We start from the raw sequence: 19,637 nt of genomic DNA, 5'->3' as shown, positions 1-19,637 counted from the left end.
GAATTCCTTTGAAAAGGAAGCCACAGGATGGTCAACATCATCGTAATCATCCCTTAGTATTAACACTGCTCCTGCAGCTTCATCACTGGCATCCACAGCGATGGAACATGGCTTTGCAAAGTCAGGTGACCTGAGCACAGGTTGGTGACAATAAGATGGCTTTCTGTTTATCAAATGCCTCCTGACAAGGCTCTGTCCAAACAAACTTTTCACCCTTCTTCAGGAGGTTAGTCAATGGGAGAGCAACATCAACAAAGTTCTTTCAGAACTTGCGATAATATCCAGCCATTCCTAGGAACCTTCTAAGAGTTTTTTACCGGTTTGAATGGGAACCTCAGAAAATTACCTGAACTTTTGCCTTTCATTTTCTCTTTCAGCAGCCTCTAGCTGTCCTCATTGTTTTTCAATCTCTAATCTAAGTTTCTCTAACTTTATTTGTTCCAGCTTCAGCTGGATCGCAGGGTTAACTGGTTTACTTTCAGGAAACCTTTCCAACACCTCCTCTCCAAACTCCTTCTTAGATACATAGTGCTCAGCTATTCTCCTCTGAATCACTGCCTTTATCATAGATGATTTTACCATAACAAATCCCACTTTTTAGCAATGGCCAACAAGTCGACCTTTCTGGCATCCCCTAATGCCTCATGGGTTGGTGATGTCAGAAATGCATCAATATCCATTGCTGCTGGTTTCCACATGCAAGTCAATCAAAAAGGAAGTAACCAATCAGATCGAAAATCAATCAATAAGCTCCAATTTTGTTCAAATCACGGCCGAGCCCCCAATTTATGTTACGTACCAACAGCAATAGATCACAAAATGAGTCAGGGTTTGATGTTAAAACCACTATCTTTATTAGTATCTACTCATAATATAGAAAATGAAACAAAATAAACAGAAGTTAACGGTGTTATGCATGTGTGTCTGTGTCTCTCCCAAATAGTCAAGCTTAGGAACATTTTAAGATTAAGGTGGCAAAGTGAAAAGGTCCAGTAATCCACAGTATAGTTGAGGGGAGAGATTTGTAAATCCACATTAAAATGTAGAGAGGAAGCAATTATGAAGATTTCCACAGATTCCACGCTGGGTAAACGAAGTAACAGTCGCCAAAGATCTTATCTGTCAAGTCGTTCCGAAATCCACATAGAACTATCACAAGGTGACGGTCACAGAATTTCCCTTCGCACAAGTGGTTACCACATAGCACACCCAAATCCAGGTAAGGGTTAATGAAAGTGGTTGCCACAGGATACTCCAACAAAATCCACATATGGATCACACGAAGTGACAGTCACATATCCAATATGCACTGTTTGCCATTAATCAACCCATTCCTTTGGGCATGGGAAGTTATCAGACTTTACCCATATCGTAGTGAACTGTTCCTGCCCGCAGACCAAAGCTCCCTCCCTCCCTCTCTCTCTCTACTGAAAATCTCAGCAGTCTGTTGCAGCTTGTAATACTGACGTCTTAGTCTCGCCTCATCCAAGCGTTTTAAACTGTGGTCACATAACACTGTATGCACACTTTGATTTTAAGTGTACTTTGAATCTTCGGTGCTTGTTCGTGGCAGCCTGCAGGATGAAGAGTCCCAGGGTTGTATTCTGTGTATGCACTTTGATAATAAATGCACATTGAATACTTGAAACAGATGCAAATAGTGGCAGCTACTAACTCTGCAGGATGTGAAGCATGTCAAACATCGGCCAGATAAATGAACCAAAAATTCATGTGAAGTTTGAACCAGAACAAATTAGGTGCAGTTTATTGTTCTGTGAGGTAGTGTGCATGTGACGGTGAAGAATTTGCTTGTAGCTACATCACAGATAGATGGAGTCAACCACACAGAGCATTCCTCATCATCATCTTCACTGTGTGCCGTGTCGTATGACGTGGACAATCATGGTCTATGACCGTGATTGTTCCTGCCATATTTTTCTACAGAAGAGGTTTGCGGTTGTCTTCTCAAATATTCATCATCATCATTTTGTGCCATGTTGTATGACGTAGGTGATGTTGGTCTTCGCAAGACCACTTTCCAGAAGTGGTTTGCGATTGCCTTCTGTGCAGTCTCTTCACAAGATGAGTGCTCCCGGCCGTTATCAATACTCCGCGGAAATTGTCTGCCAGGTGTCAGTGGTTTCATAACCAGGACTTGTGATATGCACCAGCTACTGGTACAACCATCCACCACCTGCTCCCATGGCTTCATGTGATGCTGATCAGGGGCTAAGCAGGTGCTACACCTTGCCCAAGGGTGACCTGCAGGCTAGCGGAGGGAAGGAATGCCTTACATCTCCTTTGGCGGAAATGCATCTCCACCCGCCACCTGTACAGAACATGTTATACATAAATTACACACGTCAGTAAAGGAAGGGGGAGGTAGTGTCGTGTGATCACTCTGGTGGAGTATCATGTTCCGCTGTGAGGTGATCTTTCTCCATTGGCTGCCTCTCGAGGCAGCAGGATATGCCTCCACATATTCTTGTGCAGTTTGGGCAAGAGTAAGTGGTGCTTATGGTTAATAGTTAACTCTTTTGGTTGTCCAGTCTCTTTCACTCCCTCGTGAACACATTTCCTCTACGTATATCCATTGATGGGTGGCAGGGTGGAGGTGCATCTCTAAAAACCTCTGCCAGCCAGCTGGTCACCCTTGGGCAAAGCGTAGCACCTGCTTAGCCCCCTCCCCATCAGGGTCACGTGAAGCCATGGGACCATGGTATGAGTAGCTGGTGCATATCACAAGTCCTGGTTACTTGACCACCAGTTAGACAATCTCTGAAGAGTACTGACAATGGCTGGGGTCACCCGTCTTGGAAAGACAACTGTCCAGGTTGAAGGCAATGGCAAAGCTCTTCTGTGGAAACCGTTCCCAAGAATAATCATATGACACAGCACACGATGATATATGAGTGGAATGTCTTATCAGTTTTCAGATGTAATGTTGAATTTCCTCAGGCTGGTTTTGATGTTACCTTTGAAGCAGTTCTAGTGCCCACCAGAGAGGGGCTCCCTCAACTTCTTTCAGTGGAAAGTAAAGGATCTGTTTGAGGAGGTCCTTCCTCTCACTTCCCTTCAGCAAGAAGTAAAGGGTCTGTTTTGAGTTTGGCATTTAGATGAGGTGACCACCCCAGTTAGTGTTGACCTCCTCCAGAAGCTGGTGTCAGTGTGTTTGCCCTCCCAACTGATTCTCAGCCTTTCCTAAGGACCTTTGGTGGTATGTTGGTAACAAGACCTTAGTGCAAGAAAGTAAATGGAGACTGCTCCATGGTAATGCCAGAGGTGGTCTGTGTTATTCCATAGTTTAGGTAGGATTAAAGGTTGTACAGGTCGGTTCACAAGAACCCAATGCTTGTATGGGGGTGTAGGTCAACATTATCAATCAAGTCGATCTTGCTGTAAACCGTATCAATTTTTTCTGCTGTGGATTGAAATGTTTCTCTCTCTCTCCTCTCTGCATTTCAGACAAAGGGAATCGTCCATACCACGACGGCAAGCGGGAGAACAGGCATCCACCAAGAGGGGCCGACAGAAAACGTCATTCACCCCTCGGAAACTCTCGAGTGACGACGTGCTGATCATAGACCGGAGAGATGGGATGCACTTTGTACAGCGGCCGGCAGCTCAGCGTCGTCCAGTTGAGAAGGCCGTTGAGGTGAAGCGAAGAAGCCAGTCATCCGACCCGCTGAAGCAGTTTTCCGAGCGCGATGGGTCGGTCCGCCAGCTCAGTGCGTACTCATCGCAACGGGGCAGGTCCCGCCTGCCCCGGGAACCCTCCAGAGCCCCTTCCAACCCAAGCCAGAACTCGCCCGTGTCCGTCAAGGGGAAAGCTCAACACAGCGACGGACCGAGCCAGTGGGGAAGAGAAGCTCCGCGCTCCCGGGGCCAAGCGGGCGACAGGGGGGAAGCCGATAAGAGAGCGGCCAGGGTCAAATCCCCCGCCCGATCCAGAAGCCAAGCTGTGACCAGGCAACCGAAGTGTCCCAGCACTCCTTCCACTGCCAAGAGCAAGCCATCCATCAACGCAGCCAGGTCTTGCAGCCCCGCGCCCAAAGCTTACGCAGCCAGACCGCCGCTCTCCGTGCCCCGGTCCGCCGCGGGCCCTCACCGCGTTTTGTGCTACGATAAGAACCAGAACGTGATCAGCGTGGATTCCGGGCGCCGGCGGTCTTCCAGCAGTTGCTGCGGTACAAGCGGCTGTTCCCCAAATTCAGAGGCGGAGAGTTTGGACCCGGCTCAGGCTTTCGATTCCCTTACAGAAGACGAACTGTACAGGAGCTTCGAGGAGGAGTTTCTGGCCAACTCGCGGCAGATCTCCCTGGACAGCAATGGTACTGAGGACAGTGAAACGTTTCTAGTCACCGGAGAAAGCCAGCCAGTCGCTGAAGCACGGCAGGAGACTACAGATTCTGCATCCGGACTGGCCACTGTCAATGACCCGGGAACGGATGCAGAAACACTGACCCGGATCCCACCAGAGAGGACTAACAGCCCGGGGCTGGGGAAAACCCGGCCACAGAATGGTCTGGACATTGCAGGCGGCTTGAACTGGAATGGAGAAGGCCTAGATGGCCTAAATGTTGTAAAAACGATAGAGAAGGTAAGGGAGACCGTCCTCTTGAGTCCTCAGGGTGAAACAGAATTATATACATTCGAACTCCGCTGTGCCTCCGAACGCCTGGGCCCCCCTGACGAGGGGAAGGTACAAAATGGACAGATCCCCGAGTTCACTGTAGAGAACAGAACTAGCCCCCTGTGTCTGTGCGATGATCCAGGATACGAGAACAGCGAGGGGTCCGTGATTGAGACATCCAGCGAGTCTTCCATCAACCTCCACCTTAACTCGCCCGCTGTCCAAATGAGGCCGAGGAACGGACTGAAGAAACCCGACCGAGTGCCTTCCGTCTACAAGATGAAGCTGCGCCCCAAGGTCCGGCCGCGGACGGACAATCGGCCCGAGAAGAGGCCCTCGAAAATCCCCACCCCGATCAACTGGAGGCAAGGGCAGAAATCTCCGCTGGACGGGAGCCACTCCCGGAGAAAACTGAAACACAAACTGATCCTGTGCAGTGAAGACCTCCAGAGTTCAAGAGAGGATCTGCCGCCCTCGCCCTCCTCTGATGGCGAGAGAGCTCCAACCCACAACGATATCGAGGGCTCCTGGGTTTAATCCTCGATGTTTACGTCTCAGGAGTTCCTTCGCTTTACGCCTTCCATTTGTATTAACCATGTCATTAAATGTATCTCAGGTCGAATGCAAGGCAGGTGTGTGTGGAGAATTAACCTCCCACTTGGCTGCAACGTCGTTTGGTTGGAAAGAGGGATTCGGCCAGGTGAGGTCCTTGGGAATCGCCAGGAACCGGGCAGATTTGCTTGTTCGTATTCTTGCGGTTCGCTGATACCTGATGCACATTGGAGGGATTGTTTTACTCGTTCATCATTTACAAACCGGGCTTCCTCACTAGACGGCGCCCTTGTCTAGAGGGGGTGGATGGAGAGACGATTTGAAGTGTAACAGAAAATGGCGTCGGCCATTAGTTATTTACCTGATTAGGTGCGGCGGGTCAGAGTGGGCAATTGACCCGGGCTGTGGGAACTGGGCATTGATTAAAAGGGAAGCATGTCCTTACATTTCCCCCCCCCCCCCCCACACACACACACACACAACCCCGCGCATTCCACTGACACTTGGGCGAGGTTTAGTGCTGTTCGTGCCTTGATATCATGGCGCTTGTGTTTTTTTATCCCCTGCATCGGTGCATTTTGGAGTGAAAATTGGAGACAGGATGGGGAAAGACGATGGCCGCTGTTACCTGTAGCAGTTCAAAGAATCTAAACCTAATGCTGACCATTCTATATCTAGCCTTCTACTTAGTAACCAACCAATGTACTTAATAACTACTTCGTGTGCAATGAATAATCTCCGTGCTAATTTGTCACTGTGAGCCCTGAGCTGTGTGTCTTGGCGCTTTGGACGCCTGACTTATTGTTAGGTAGGAGCTGTGGAATTTTAAACTGGAGCCTTCACATTCCATTCACTGGGGTCGAAAACGCTAAACGCTAAAGCGCACAATTCAACATAACTTGTAGCGGACTTCTCCGAAGGCTAAATGTAACCGGAGCCATTGACGCGCTACCGCGCCAGCCCGTTATAACCCGGACTGCCAACGGTTGTATCTTTAAAACTGCCCTGTCGATCACGGCTTTCAAGGTGGCACGTTAAGGAACCAGAAATCAGGAGACTTGGGTGCGTTTCCTCGGATAGCGCTGTGACATTTGATGCGTTGTTTGCACAGTAAACTCTCAAACTTACAATCAATCCATTTTACGGTGTTGCCCACCGGTGAGACGGGGAGTGCTACGCTTCTGGATTCATGCTGCTAACAGTGGAGTGCGTGAGGCACACCCATGTCTCCAATGCGTAATTTCCAGCCTGCGGATTGTATTTATCTCAGGAACCCGATAAATCAGTTTGCGTCCATCTTGCAAGTTTAGAAAACAGTTAAGAAAGCAGTACTGGATATGGAGGCCAGCTGTAGTTCACGCACTGCGCCTTGTCCTAAGGCTCGTCATCCGCAAGCACTATTCGTTTCCTAGACCTTGCATAGAAGATCATAATATGAATGCGATCGACGCGCTGTCAGTCGCAGCAGAGTGTATCAGCAAAGAGCTTTAAACACTTATTTGGAGGCGGTTTCACAAGTGTGATTTATTTTCTAAGGCGTTCTCTGTCGGGGGATTGGAGAAAGAACTTGTATAAATTTCTGTGCAACAATTTTCCCTCCTTGCTGTCGGGTTCTCGGACGTCTTCCAAAGCCCAGCGAGCTGGTTAGTCCAGTCGAGCAAGGGGGTTTCACCACTTCCTCGTAACATCTGGAGGGTGTCCCGCCCCAGCATCTCGGCCATCCTCCGGTGCGCCACGGTGACCCCTGCGTCAGGTTCTGTCGCTTTGCTGGTGGCTGCTCAGAATCGCTTGGCAAATGCCAAACAACCGAGCCGATGTCGTGGGCGGTTTGGGAGCCCCAAACAGGTCCCCGCACACTGAGGCGAGACGGGGGGGATTGTGGTCACCATCTAAAGTGGAGAGGGGAAATAGCGCGGAACCGGTCACCCTGGTGCCCGAGGGGGCCGCGGTGGCTTTGCCATTCGTTCTTAATCCGCCTCATGTTTCTGCCCTGGCTTGGGTCTCGGGGTTAAAGTGTCTTAATAGCGTAGATCACTCACCGTCACCTGTTCGAGCCATGAGCTGTACGGTGCTATTCACCAAAGATATGTCGCTAGGTTTTTAAAATTCTCTCTCTAATACAGGCGCTTTAATTTGTGCTAATTATAATTGCAGACTTTCAAATGTGGAGTTTGCAGCCTGTCACTATATCTATTCCTTGTATGTTTTCCCATATCGTCACCGCCCCCACCCCCACCCCGCACCCAGAACAAAAAAAAATCTAACTTTTCCAAGAAGTGTGACTCTAAATTCTAGTTAGGTTTTTAAACTGCTGGTGATCATGACATTGATTACAACCAGAGGCAGATTGGGATTACTCCGCTGTGAGAGGGTGGGGTTCCTGGGATCGTTGGTTCGGAGCGTGGGGCATCCGTGGTGAACCTACATTTAATCATTTCTAGTTTGATTCGATACTCACATGAACAGACTATTTATTGCTGATGGGATTTGATCCCCTGCCTCGCATAATCTGGAGGCGGAAACGTATCAATTAACAAGATGAGCCTCAGCATCCATTCTAGTTAAAATTTGGGTGTATTTGTCTATCGAAATGGCGTTGAATTATCATTTTTTCTAATTGTAGATCCAATCCTGCTGCTACTTAAAAATAACGTATTTGCACCACAAAGTGCTGAAAGTACTTAACAAAATGTTACTTATTCGGGACTTTTGACTGGACTTTAGGACTGGGCGCTTTCTGGCATGGAAAATATAAAAAGTTATACAGTGTACAGTTATTAACTATGCAATTGTAGCGATGAAAATGCCTTGTTTCTTGAAACAGTAACCGATCGTTTTCAGTTATTTAAGTACTGTTTGTAGCAAATTGTACCCGGTCCTGCTGAATAATTTAGGACTGCTGCCCTAGGTGTGAATCGAGGTGCGTTAACCCACATAGATAAATTCTAATGTAAGTACTTCACTAATTTCCTGCAGAATACTTTATCTGTGCGGGCTTCCTTCTTTCTGCAGACTGCATTTGAAAACATTTCTTTGCACAATACTTGCCATTGAAATGTTGAATAAGAAAATGTTATTCAGAGAATATATTATTCTCCGGTCTGGAGAGGAACTGTTGAGCAAGAATGCAGATGATTAAATTGACCATGTCTGGGTGGTCAGCGTTTCACCCATCGTCCACTGTCGGAACTCACCGTTCGCATGATTCTTCTCTCTCACACACACACACACACACACACTCACACACACACACACACACACACACACACACACACACACACACACACACACACACACACACACACACACTCACACACACACACACTCACACACACACACACTCACACACACACTCACACACACACACACACACACTCTCTCTCTCTCCCTGTCTTCCAAGAGGGAACAATTAACTGGGAACCGACCTATGAACACAAGGCGTTAACCATATTGAGGCAAAATTTTTCCATCTTCCAGTCCAGGGCCCAACACTACGAGCTTTCCTTTTGCGTTTCCTTTTGTGTTTGAGAGAGAGAGAGAGAGGGAGGGAGGAGAACATAAACGGGATTTCTTTGTAGGACTTGAACTACACGTCGAAGTAGTACTCCCAACGGGGAAATATAGCCGATACGGATGGGGGAAGAAAGCGGGCGATGGAGACTTGGGTGTCAACGACGAACACGCTAGCTGTGCCTATCTGCCGAAGATGAGAATTACTTTGGAGAAACCTTTAGCTGTATCAACTAATTGTTAAAGTGTGTATGTAACACAAAGCTGTAAAATGAATGTTTTAAACCCCCACCCATGCCTTAAGATGTTGCTTCCACTATTTAACTAAGTAAGAGTGTGCGACTTTTGTAAATAATGTAATAATTTGCAGTTAGCGATGTTTGAATCACCCCTGTATGGAGTTGGGGAGTGGGGGGAGGGTGACTATTTTGAACGAGACTGTATTCTTTACTGCGTTTGTAACTTGACATTGGGGATCATGTGATGTAATGGGGAGAAAAAAACAAATGCAATATTTGCAAGTTCGCTTTCTTTCAAAGTGACATCGCACTGGGATGATATTTAAAAAATAAAGACTATTTTTTTTAAAGTAACGTTCAATATAGTAGCCGTTTGAAACTTGCATCTCTGCCCAAAGATGGAATCAATCCTGCTTAAAACAGTTATTTTTTTTACAATGGCAGCAATGTGCAAAGAGAAGGTCAGGAGGTTTGTGTGAAACTTCAGCCGTCATGTCGCCATCTCTTTACAGATGCTGACCATTTTAATTGTAGATGTTCACCGTCTTGAGCTTTTCTCTCTTTACAGTTGTTAATTCCCTCTTACTGAATGGGTAACGTGAAGAGAAGTGAACTGTATTCATACCTAACAGCCACAATTTGACTGCATCATGGAGCCATCTAAACTGATGTAATATTGTCCTGTCACCTTTGAAACAACATTATTTCCAATCCATGCGACACCACTGGGGCAGCACAACGTTTTATAGTACGGGGGATCTGGGTCCTATTCCAACCGCTGCTTTAAGGAGCTTGTGCGTTCTCACCCCGTGACCGTGTGGGTTTCCTCTGGGTGATTCAGTTTCCTCCCAAAGTTCAAAGACCTACCGGTTGGTAGGTTAATTGGTCATTGTAAATTGTCTCATGATTATTTATACAGTTAAGTCGCCAACAATATTTTACATACTAAGTAACCTCCATTGTTGATGGCTTTGAAAACTGTATTTAATCCACTGATACAGTGGGTCAAATTTTGAAACGGAGCTGGTGGGTAAATTCAGCCGCACTGTTGCTCTGATGCCCAGATGGAGAAAGGTGTGGCACACAAGTGATGGAAGGCAAGGCCATGCCACAGTAGGTGGAACAGGGATTGGCCAGCTGGAGATGGAAACTGGGAGGTCTCAAGGCCATCTTGTTTATGCAGGTAATTTTAAAGCTGTGATATGACTCTGAGATTATTGAATATATTTAAACTCAAGATGCTGAATTACCAACTGCTTTGTAGCTGAAATTAAATGGATATCCCACAAGTAGAGATTGAATAGAATGGTTTATTCTCTAGAGTTTAGAATAATGGTTCCCAAACTTTTTTTATGCTGTGGACCAATACCATTAAGCAAAGGGTGTGTGGACTCGAGATCGGGAACCCGTGCTCAAAGAGAATAAATTGCAATGCAAAATAATTCACCTGAGGGATCAGAGCTTGGTTCTCAGTAGTTCAAGCGTTAGCATCGTCTCAGTTGTTGACTGTCTCGGAGAAAGTCAGAAGAACTTTATTCATTGAGGGGTTTGTAATTTTCAGCAATCTCGGGTGTTGAGGTTGAGCATGATGGTGACCGAAGTTGTTGGACACTTGGGTATCGTGTTTGTTACTGAAGGATGGCGCAGAGCACACCATAACACCAGCATGCAGGATGCTCAACCAAACTTTACTGACAACCCCGCTTGTACTGTATGTGAACTCCTCCCATGAGGGATGGGCTCACTGAGTGGCATTGGAAGAACTACAGGTATTGAGGAATAAGGAGATACTTTTGAGGACAGTGGAGATAAGGTAGATCAACTGTAACCTTGCAGAGTGTCAGGAGAGATTGAGAAGGGAGCTGCATGACCAGTTGATTTCACTCATGGGATAATACTGTTCAGGAAATAGGGGCAGCTTTGAATCATTTGAAGTACAAATGTAGATTCACTAGTCTTCAAATTACTGATGCGATATCAGGAACCCCTCTGAGTTAAAAAAAAGTTTCACTCTTAACTGGCTTAAATTTCCTTTTATCTGTATTTGCTAGGGTCCAATTCAATGTGAACTCAACTGATACGACAGAGAAGAAAGCTGAATTTAAAACCATAAGAAAAATATTTTATTTATTCTACAATTTTCTATTTTGTCCTTAAATAAGTACATGAAAACTACAGAATGAGTATCCTGATTCAATATAAGAAACAGGAAATATGTATAACCACAGAGTTACATGACATTGCATCTGTTTCTTTGTAGTGCCCCTTGGATGCAGATAGATGGGTGGAGACGTTTACAGCTTCGGCCCACGCTGCTGCTCAGGAGCTCTTTAAAGAGAAGTAAAATGTGCCAGTTGTATCTAGCTGAACACTCGATGTAGCCACATTTCCACATCTTCTTCACCAAGACACTTGTACTCCTCCGTGGAGTGAAACGCTGCTTTTGTAGGTCCCTCTTATTTCCAACAACGATAATTGGCACATGCTTTGTGCTTGGCACCCTGGCAAATCATCAGAAATTAGTAAATGCAATGACGGGTTCTCAACCTGCGGTCCATGGCATAAAAAAGGTTGGGGACAACAAACACAAGAAAATCTGTAGATGCTGAAAATCCAAAGCAACGCGCACACAAAATGCTGGAGCATCTATGGGAAAGAGTAAACAGTCAAGATTTTGGGCTGAGATCCTGATGAAGGGTCCTGGCCCAAAAATTTGAAGGTTGGCTATCCCTGGTCTAAGACCTCTTGTTATCAGAGCCCTAAAAAGCTCTTGCATTATACAAACCAGCACCAGCTGAGACTTAATTCCTTTTGAGAAATAGCCTTGTTTTACAGATGTGATTCTAGCTTCTTGAATAATGCTGGCGTAATTTTTATCAGGTCACTGCATACACAGAGGCTGAAATCTGATGGGTTTAACCTTAAAGATCAATGTTTAGACAGAGTTGGAGTACTGTGTGCAGTTTTGGTCACCTACCTACAGGAAATGTGTAAATAAGATTGAAAGAGTGCAGAGAAAAGATGTTGCCAGGACCGGAGGACCTGAGTTATAAGGAAAGACTGAACAGGTTAGAACTTTATTCCAAGGAATGTAAAACATTGAGGGGAGATTTGATAGCGGTCACACACAATTGTATGAGTAGTATCGATAGGGTAAATACAAGCAGCCTTTTTCCTGCTTCAGTTTGGTGGGACTACAACCTAGGTCACAGGTTAAAGGTGAAAAGTTTAAGGGGAATATGAGGGGAAACTTCACACAGAGGGTCGTGAGAGTCTACCAGCACAAGTGGGGGGATGTGGGGTTGATTTCAAGGTTTAAGAGAAATTTGGGGATAGGTACACGGATAGGGAAGGCTATGATCCAGGTGCAGGTCGATGGGAGTAAGCAGTTCAAATGGTTCGGCACAAACTGGATGGGTAGAAGGGCCTGCTTCTGTGCTCTACTTTTCTACGACATTATGAGAGAAGGGTGCACAGGATACCCAGCCAGGGTGATGGTAGAGGCCGATACATTAGGGATATTTAAGAAACTTATGTAGCTATAGGAATGATAGGAAAATGGAGGCCAATGCAGGAGTGAGTGATTGATTTTAGAGTCGACTATAACGTTGAAGTTGGCTGAAGAGCCTGTACTGTGCCATAATGTTCTAATGTATCCATATACAACTCTGCATCCTTCCCACAAAAAAATCCACTGATTAAGAATGTGATGACACAGCATCTTTCATATTCTCTGAAAGTTCTGTCTTTGTTTACGGGCAGTGACTTGCATTCCGCCAATTTTAACATTGAGTTTAATAATCATTCCCAAAACAACCATTTTTACAAATATTTGTTGGGGTAAATGTTAATCAGAACGCCTTGACTTTCTTTTCAAGTAACTAGAACCATCTGTTCAGTCATAATTGCTCGGAAGAGCCCTTGGTCATGGATTTGATCTGGAAACCTTTGGGCTTGGGCCTTGATACTACTCAAATAATCATTGGGATTTGTATGGAAGATGTTCCACTTTGGGTAAAAGAATTTAAGGGACCTGATTAGGGGGATTCCCATTTCCCAGATCCCATGCAGCCCTGGAAGTTAAGTTGGCTGCATAGTAGCATAGTGGTTAGCACAACGCTTTACAATGCAGTGACCCAGGGTTCAATTCCCACTGTTGCCTGTAAGGAGTTTGCACATTCTCCCTTTGGCTTTGGTGTTGGTTTAACCATAGAACACTACAGCACAGTACAGGCCCTTCAGCCCTCCATGCTGTGCCGACCCATATAATCCTTAAAAAAAGTACTAAACCCACGCTACCCTATAACCCTCCATTTTTCTTTCATCCATGTGCCTGTCCAAGAGGCTCTTAAATACCCCTAATGTTTTAGCCTCCACCACCATCCCTGGCAAGACATTCCAGGCACTCACAACCCTCTGTGTAAAAAAACTTACCCCTGATGTCTCCCCTAAACTTCCCTCCCTTAATTTTGTACCTATGCCCTCTGGTGTTTGCTATTGGTGCCCTAGGAAACAGGTACTGACTATCCACCCTATCTATGCCTCTCATAATCCTCCAATTTCCTACCGAGTTGGTAGGTTAATTATTCATTTTACTGTAATTGGGGGATTGCTGGGAGGACAGAAGGACAGAAGTGCGGTATCTCAATTATTTTTGGAATTTTTTTTAAAAAGTTTATTACTGTCACATACAAGGGAGAAGGACCTGTCTTGCAATCTGTTCATATAAGTAACTTCATTACAACAGTGCATTGTGTAAACAAAACAATAACGGAATGCAGAATAAAGTGTCACAGTAACAGTGCAGTTCAGGTGGACAATAAGGTGCAAGGTCATAATAACAGTGGGACCATTTTATCACTCTAGGGGATTATACAATCGTCTTATGACAGCAGCCCATAAGTTGTTCTTGAGCTTGGTGGTATGTGCTTTCGGGCTCGTGTATTTTCTGCCCAGTGGGAAGGGGAGAGGAGATCATGGCCAGTGTGTGTGGGGTCTTTGATTACGTTAGCTGCTTTACCAAAGCAACAGTAAGTGCAGACAGAGTACCAGTTAGACCATCAGTTTCCTCGGTAGAAGGAGGGGAAGTTGTTTGCCTGCAGTAAAGTTGACAATATTGTTTTTCCAAAACAGATAAGAGTTTATTAATGGAAAATGCACCACAGCCGCTCAAATTCCATGGGTTACATGGTCCTGTCATTCAAGCTGTCAATTTATACCTAGTATGTCATGTTAAATAGATTCTGAGTACAACTTCAGAAAAATTATTAAATTGTGTTATTAGCTAGGAATGAATAACCTTGTTTTCAATGGGATCCGCAAGACATTTATCAATGCTTCTGAACATAAAAATACCAATCACTTGGGCAAAGTGATGTCAATGTGCAATTTTGATTGGGTAAGAATTGCAGAATAACCTTCGGCAACTTCTGGGTGTGCTCTCTCATCAGCAGAATTAGACCAGGCAGTGTAGATGGAGCAAGTAGTTGGAACCCTTTTGAATGACCTGCTGTGATGGATAATGGAACCATCCTGGCGATAAGGAAAGTAGGTGTCATCAAACGAAAAGCAAGCAAACACAGCATAGTGTTACGGAACCATACAGCACAGAAAAGGGCTGCTGTGGCCAACCAAGTTCACGCCGGCTATTATGTGCTTCTACACTGATCTATTTGCCCACACTTGCTCCATACCCTATGCCTTGCCTGATTAACTCTCTTCAACATAGTACTTGTATCCGATTCCACCTCCTCTGGTAGTGTGTTCTAGCTATCAGTCACTCCAAAGGAATCCCCTCAAATCCCTTTATAAAACTCCTTCCTTTTACCTCAAATCTATGCCCTTATGTTTTTGATACTTCTGGCTGCCCACTGGGGAATTGAACCCTGGTCTCCCGTGTGACAAACGGGGATACTAACCACTATACTAACGAGGATAGTCATTAGTATCCCTGCCTATCATGTGGGAGACCAGGGTTCAATTCCCCAGTGGGGAGCATGAATGCATAACTAAGCACTTTACTTTTACCACACCCCCACCTACATGACTAGCTACCATAATAAATGTGCAACCCAATACAATGCAGAGACTTGGCATCCACAATACTCCTACCAGGGAAAACAAAGGTTATTACAGTACATTCCATCTGTGCCTCTTTATAGTGTTATATACCTAAATCAGGTCATGCCTCTGCCTCCTTTCCTCCAGGGAAAGCAACCCAGCCTATCAATTCTTTCCCCATCCAAGTCCTCTACTCCAGGAACCAGTTTTGTGAATTTCCTTTGTCTTCTCCCCAGTGCCACCACCATACCCTTCCTACAATGTGCATTCCATTTTCCAAGAGTAGTCTAACCAGTAATACATACACTCGTTAGATACACCAGCTCATTAATGCAAATATCTAAATCACCCAGTCATATGGCTGCAACACAATGCAAAAAAGCATGCAGACACGGTCAAGAGGCTCAGTTGTTCTTCAAACCAAACATCAAATTGGGGGAAATTGTAATATTAGTGATTTTGCAGAATGATTGCTGGTGCCAGATGGGGTGGTTTGAGTATCTCAGGAAGTATTGATATCCTGGGATTTTCATGCACAACCATCCATAGAGTTCACAGAGGATGCTGCCAAAAACATGAAATATCTAGTGAGCAACAGTCCTGTGGGTGTTATGAGAAAGGTTAGAGGAGAACGGTCAGACTAGTTCAAGGTGACAGTAACTCAAATAGCCACCTGTTACAGCAGCATCATGGAGAAGAGCATCTCTGGATGTACAACACAATGAGCCTTAAAGTGGATGGGCTGAGAGCACAGCCGGCTCCACTCTACCTAATAAAGTATCCTCTGAGTGAAAACTCCTAATTTTACGTTCTGTGCTCTTGCCCCATGAAGACAAGTATGCTTCACCACCTTATCTACCTCTGTTGCCTCTTACAGTGAAGAATATAGTTGAACCCGCTGTTCATTAACATTCCTTAGTATCTAGCCATCTACTGCCAATGGTCTCCCCAGCCAATCTACGTTCTGTTGTAGACAACATTCTTGCCATCAGTGATTGCACCAATTTTTGCATCATCTGCAATCATACTCCTACATCCAATTACAGTTGCAGAGCGACATGGAATGAAATTACTTATAAAATTTATGATTCTCATTCACATTCAGCTTCTTATTGTAACCGTCCTGAAGCGTAGTGACATTATTTAGTTCTCCAAGGACATAAAATAGAAAGACTTTTATTCGTGGGGCCATGCCCACCCTGGATCTAAGATGCTCGTCTGGCCCAGGAGCAGATCTCTATGGCACTGTGAACTCCATTTCCCATAACCGCAGTGCTATAGGATGCACCCCACATTCTGCTCGATTGCACTATATTACTTATGGGTTAACGGATTAACTGGAGGCTGCAGGTAGACACAAGCGTGCAGGTGAGTGGTAGAAGTTAGAGAGGCCGATGAGAGTTAAATGGGATTGGTGCAGAATCACTGAATGTCAACGTGGTCTCGTTGCGCCGAAGGCCCTATGACTTTCCCACATGGGGTAAGATCACCACCGAAGGAGAAAGCCCAGGGCACTTCTCATGACTCGATTTCGTCCCCTCGTGGCCAGCATCAGAACGGCTGGAGAGCAATACAGGTCCGGAAATGAGTAACTTTCAGCAATCAGACCACCGCAAATCCCGAGGATCTGAGCCTGAGGAAGGGTTTCGGCTCGAAGCATCGACTATTTATTCTTTACCATAGATCCTGCTGAGTTCCTTCAGCATTTGGTGTGTGTTGCTTTGGATTTCCAGCACCTGCAGATTTTTTTTTTCGTGTTTGCGATTCACCGCACACCCAGTTTGTGGTTTATTGCGGAGTTTGACATTTCAAAATAAAGCTCTAAGACCATGGCGAATGCACCTGGTACAACACCGCTGATCTGTCAGAAACTCCGCAGCTTAAGCAGAGGTAGAATTTGAAGGAAATTAAGTTGCTGAAATCACGAGAAAATCTGCAGATGCTGGGATCCAAGCAACTCACTCACTCTCTCTCCCTCTCCCTCTCTCTCCCTCTCCCTCCCTCCCTCTCCCTCTCTCAAAATGCTGGAGGAACTCGCAGGCCAGGGAGCATCCACGGAAAAAGAGTCGATGGCCGAGACTCCTCAGCAGGACCGGGAAAAAAAAAGTTGCTGAAAGGGTTCTGGCTCTTTCTGAATAGACGAGATTTCAAACGGTTCTTTATCGGTTAACAGCTGACAAACTTGAATTTTCCATTCTCTGACGGGTTTGCAGAATTTAGTTATGGGATGATCTGGGTGGACTGGGTCTCGGGGGTGGGGTCAGTGCAGAGAAGCACACTGCCTACCTGACTTCGGCGATCTGCTGCCGAATCGTTTTCACATACTCGAAGCTGTCGAAGCAGCAGATGTCGTAGACGAGGACGTACGCGTTCGCATTTCGAATCCCTCTGCACCTCGAGTCGGACCACTCCTCCAAAATAAAAACGGACAAAGTGAGTCCACTTCAGCTCTTTCACGCAATCCTTATCACTGGCTTTCTCTACTCTTAACGAAGCGTTTAGAAACAACCGATTGTAAGCTGACGCACAATTTAAAAAAAAACATAAAATATTTAAATTTTATTGACATTAAGTTTGAGGGTGCCTGTCTGTTCTTCCGGTCAGCCGAAAGCAAGCTTGTCATGTTTTTTTAGTTCCGAGGTTGCCTGCCAGTTCAGTGCTGTTTCACTCTGTGTCTCGCCTACGGTACTCCCACCCCAGTCACCAACGGAAAGCTAATGTCATAGACAGAGGGTCGCAGCGATGAGACGGGAGGGTGGGGCTGCAAGGAATGCCCGAAGCACATTTTGACTGGAAGTATACGCATTAGGACCCCTCGCCGATGTGGCTGTGGAGAACTCCGAACATCAGCGGCCGAATTTATAAAGTGTTTCCTTCCCGTATTGCGGACGGTGAAAAAGCTGGTCAGGGGCATCTTGGCCACTCATTAAGCACTTGCAGAGTTTCCTCCGAATCAAAGTGATAAAAGTAAAGAAGCGGTGGGAGAGGGAAGAGCTGACAGTACAGAACAATGGGACATTATCTGAGAGTCACCCAAAATGTAAGAAAGAGTGGGCAGAGAGTATCTGTTTCCCCAGAGTTGAAATGTCTAGTCCCAGAGGGCATGGATTGAGGGAGAGAGGGAGTAGGTTCAAAGGGGAAAGTTCTTTAATCAGAGCGTGGTGGATGCCTGGAATGCGCCTCCTGGTATGGCGGTAGAAGCAAATAGATTAGAGGCTTTTAGGAGACTTCTAACAGGCACACGGATGTAAGGAAAATGGAGGGATAGATAGATGATGTAGTTGGAGGTTTGGGTGGTTTTGATTGGTTTTTTAGCTAGTTCAGCACAACTTTGTGGGCTGAAGGGCCTGTACCTGTGCTGTACTGTCCTAAACATAGAAATCTACAGCACGTTACAGGCCCTTCGGCCCACAACGTTCTGCTCATCCATTTTCTTCGTTCCTTGTTAAGACTGGAAGAAGTATATTCTAACATTAGTCAAGGGAGAGGGGTGTTAGTGGAATTAAGGGCGGGTTATTTTTCTCTGGACCTGGGCGTTCTTGACAAAGTCAGAGTTTATTGCCCACCAGTGATTGCCCTCAATGGTTCTCTGAGCCATTTCAAAAGCAATGAACTGTCAACCCCAGTCTCTGGCTCTGTGAGCAAGCCCACGTGACGCAGCAGACTCCCCCCCACCCCCCAAAGGACATTAGTTGGCCTCTCCGACTTGGATAGTTACACCGCTTCCATTCTTAACGTCGGCCTTTTAGCGAAAATGTATTTAGTTAATTCATTGCAACAGATGGCTGTGGAGACCAAGTCACTGGGTATATTTAAGGCAAAGGCTGATAGGTTCCTCATTAATAAGGGTGTTGAAGGTTATGGGGAGAAGGCAGGAGAATGGGGTTAAGAGGGGTAATAAATCAGCCATGATGGAAAGGCAGAGAAAACTCAATGGCCCGAATGGCCTAACTCTGCTGCTATGTCTTATGGTCTTAACTTCCTTTCTGTCATGGTTGGATTGCACTCTAGTCAGCAAATAATCAACCAGACTTCTGAATTACTCAGAACACAAGCATAGGCCGATCAAAAACATTGACGGGTAGGCCATCACATCCATTAACAGTGGATTTCTTCACCAGGACAACTGCTGTGATAGACCATGCACGGTGGCGTTGTGGTTAGTGCAACGCTTTACAGTACCAGCGACCCGGGTTCAATTCCCGTCATTGCCTGTAAGGAGTCTGTACGACTTTCCCGTGACCACATAGGTTTCCTCTGGGTGCTCCGGTTTCCACCCACAGTCCAAAGACGTACCAATCGATAGGTTAATTGGTTATTGTAAATTGTCCGGTGACTGGGCTAGAGTAAAATCAGGGGTTGCTAGGCGATATGGCTCAAAGGGCCAAAAGGGTCTATTCTGCACTGTAAATAAATAAATAAACCAGTGCACCCATGTGCATTTCCTGTGTGGATTTTCATGAGGCATTTAATAAGATTTTTTTTAAATCAGATAATTGAAATGTATGTTCATATTGAGTGATGTCTTTATGCATTGATAATTAAGCAATAACAGGGGAACTGAAACCAAGAGCATCTCTGCTTTATGAAAAGTGACAAATTATGTTATGCAAGGATCTGTACTGGCACTTCAATAATTATTT

The 19,637-nt window shown here is 45.6% G+C and overlaps 2 protein-coding genes across 8 annotated transcripts in view; one reads left to right on the top strand and one right to left on the bottom strand.

Moving 5' to 3' along the window:
- Window positions 1–8,580, top strand: part of gas2l1 (growth arrest-specific 2 like 1) — a 101,784-nt gene extending 93,204 nt beyond the window's left edge. The window contains exon 5 of the mRNA XM_059988070.1: window positions 3,466–8,580. Coding sequence (XP_059844053.1) covers window positions 3,466–5,170 — 1,705 coding nt within the window. The 3' untranslated portion in view covers window positions 5,171–8,580. The remainder of the gene's footprint in view (window positions 1–3,465) is intronic.
- The window catches only part of rasl10a (RAS-like, family 10, member A), a 99,687-nt gene that overhangs the window by 61,070 nt on the left and 18,980 nt on the right, over window positions 1–19,637 (bottom strand). For 5 of the 7 annotated variants that reach the window (XM_059988073.1, XM_059988076.1, XM_059988075.1 and 2 more), the window contains exon 2: window positions 17,281–17,405. In XM_059988073.1, coding sequence (XP_059844056.1) covers window positions 17,281–17,405 — 125 coding nt within the window. The other 2 variants (XM_059988072.1, XM_059988074.1) reach the window with 2 other exon arrangements.

This window comes from Hypanus sabinus, chromosome 13 (assembly GCF_030144855.1).
Source record: "Hypanus sabinus isolate sHypSab1 chromosome 13, sHypSab1.hap1, whole genome shotgun sequence".
Taxonomy (NCBI): Eukaryota; Metazoa; Chordata; class Chondrichthyes; order Myliobatiformes; family Dasyatidae; genus Hypanus; species Hypanus sabinus.
Note: the sequence above shows the minus strand (reverse complement) of the source record. Positions and strands in the feature narration are given on the sequence as shown.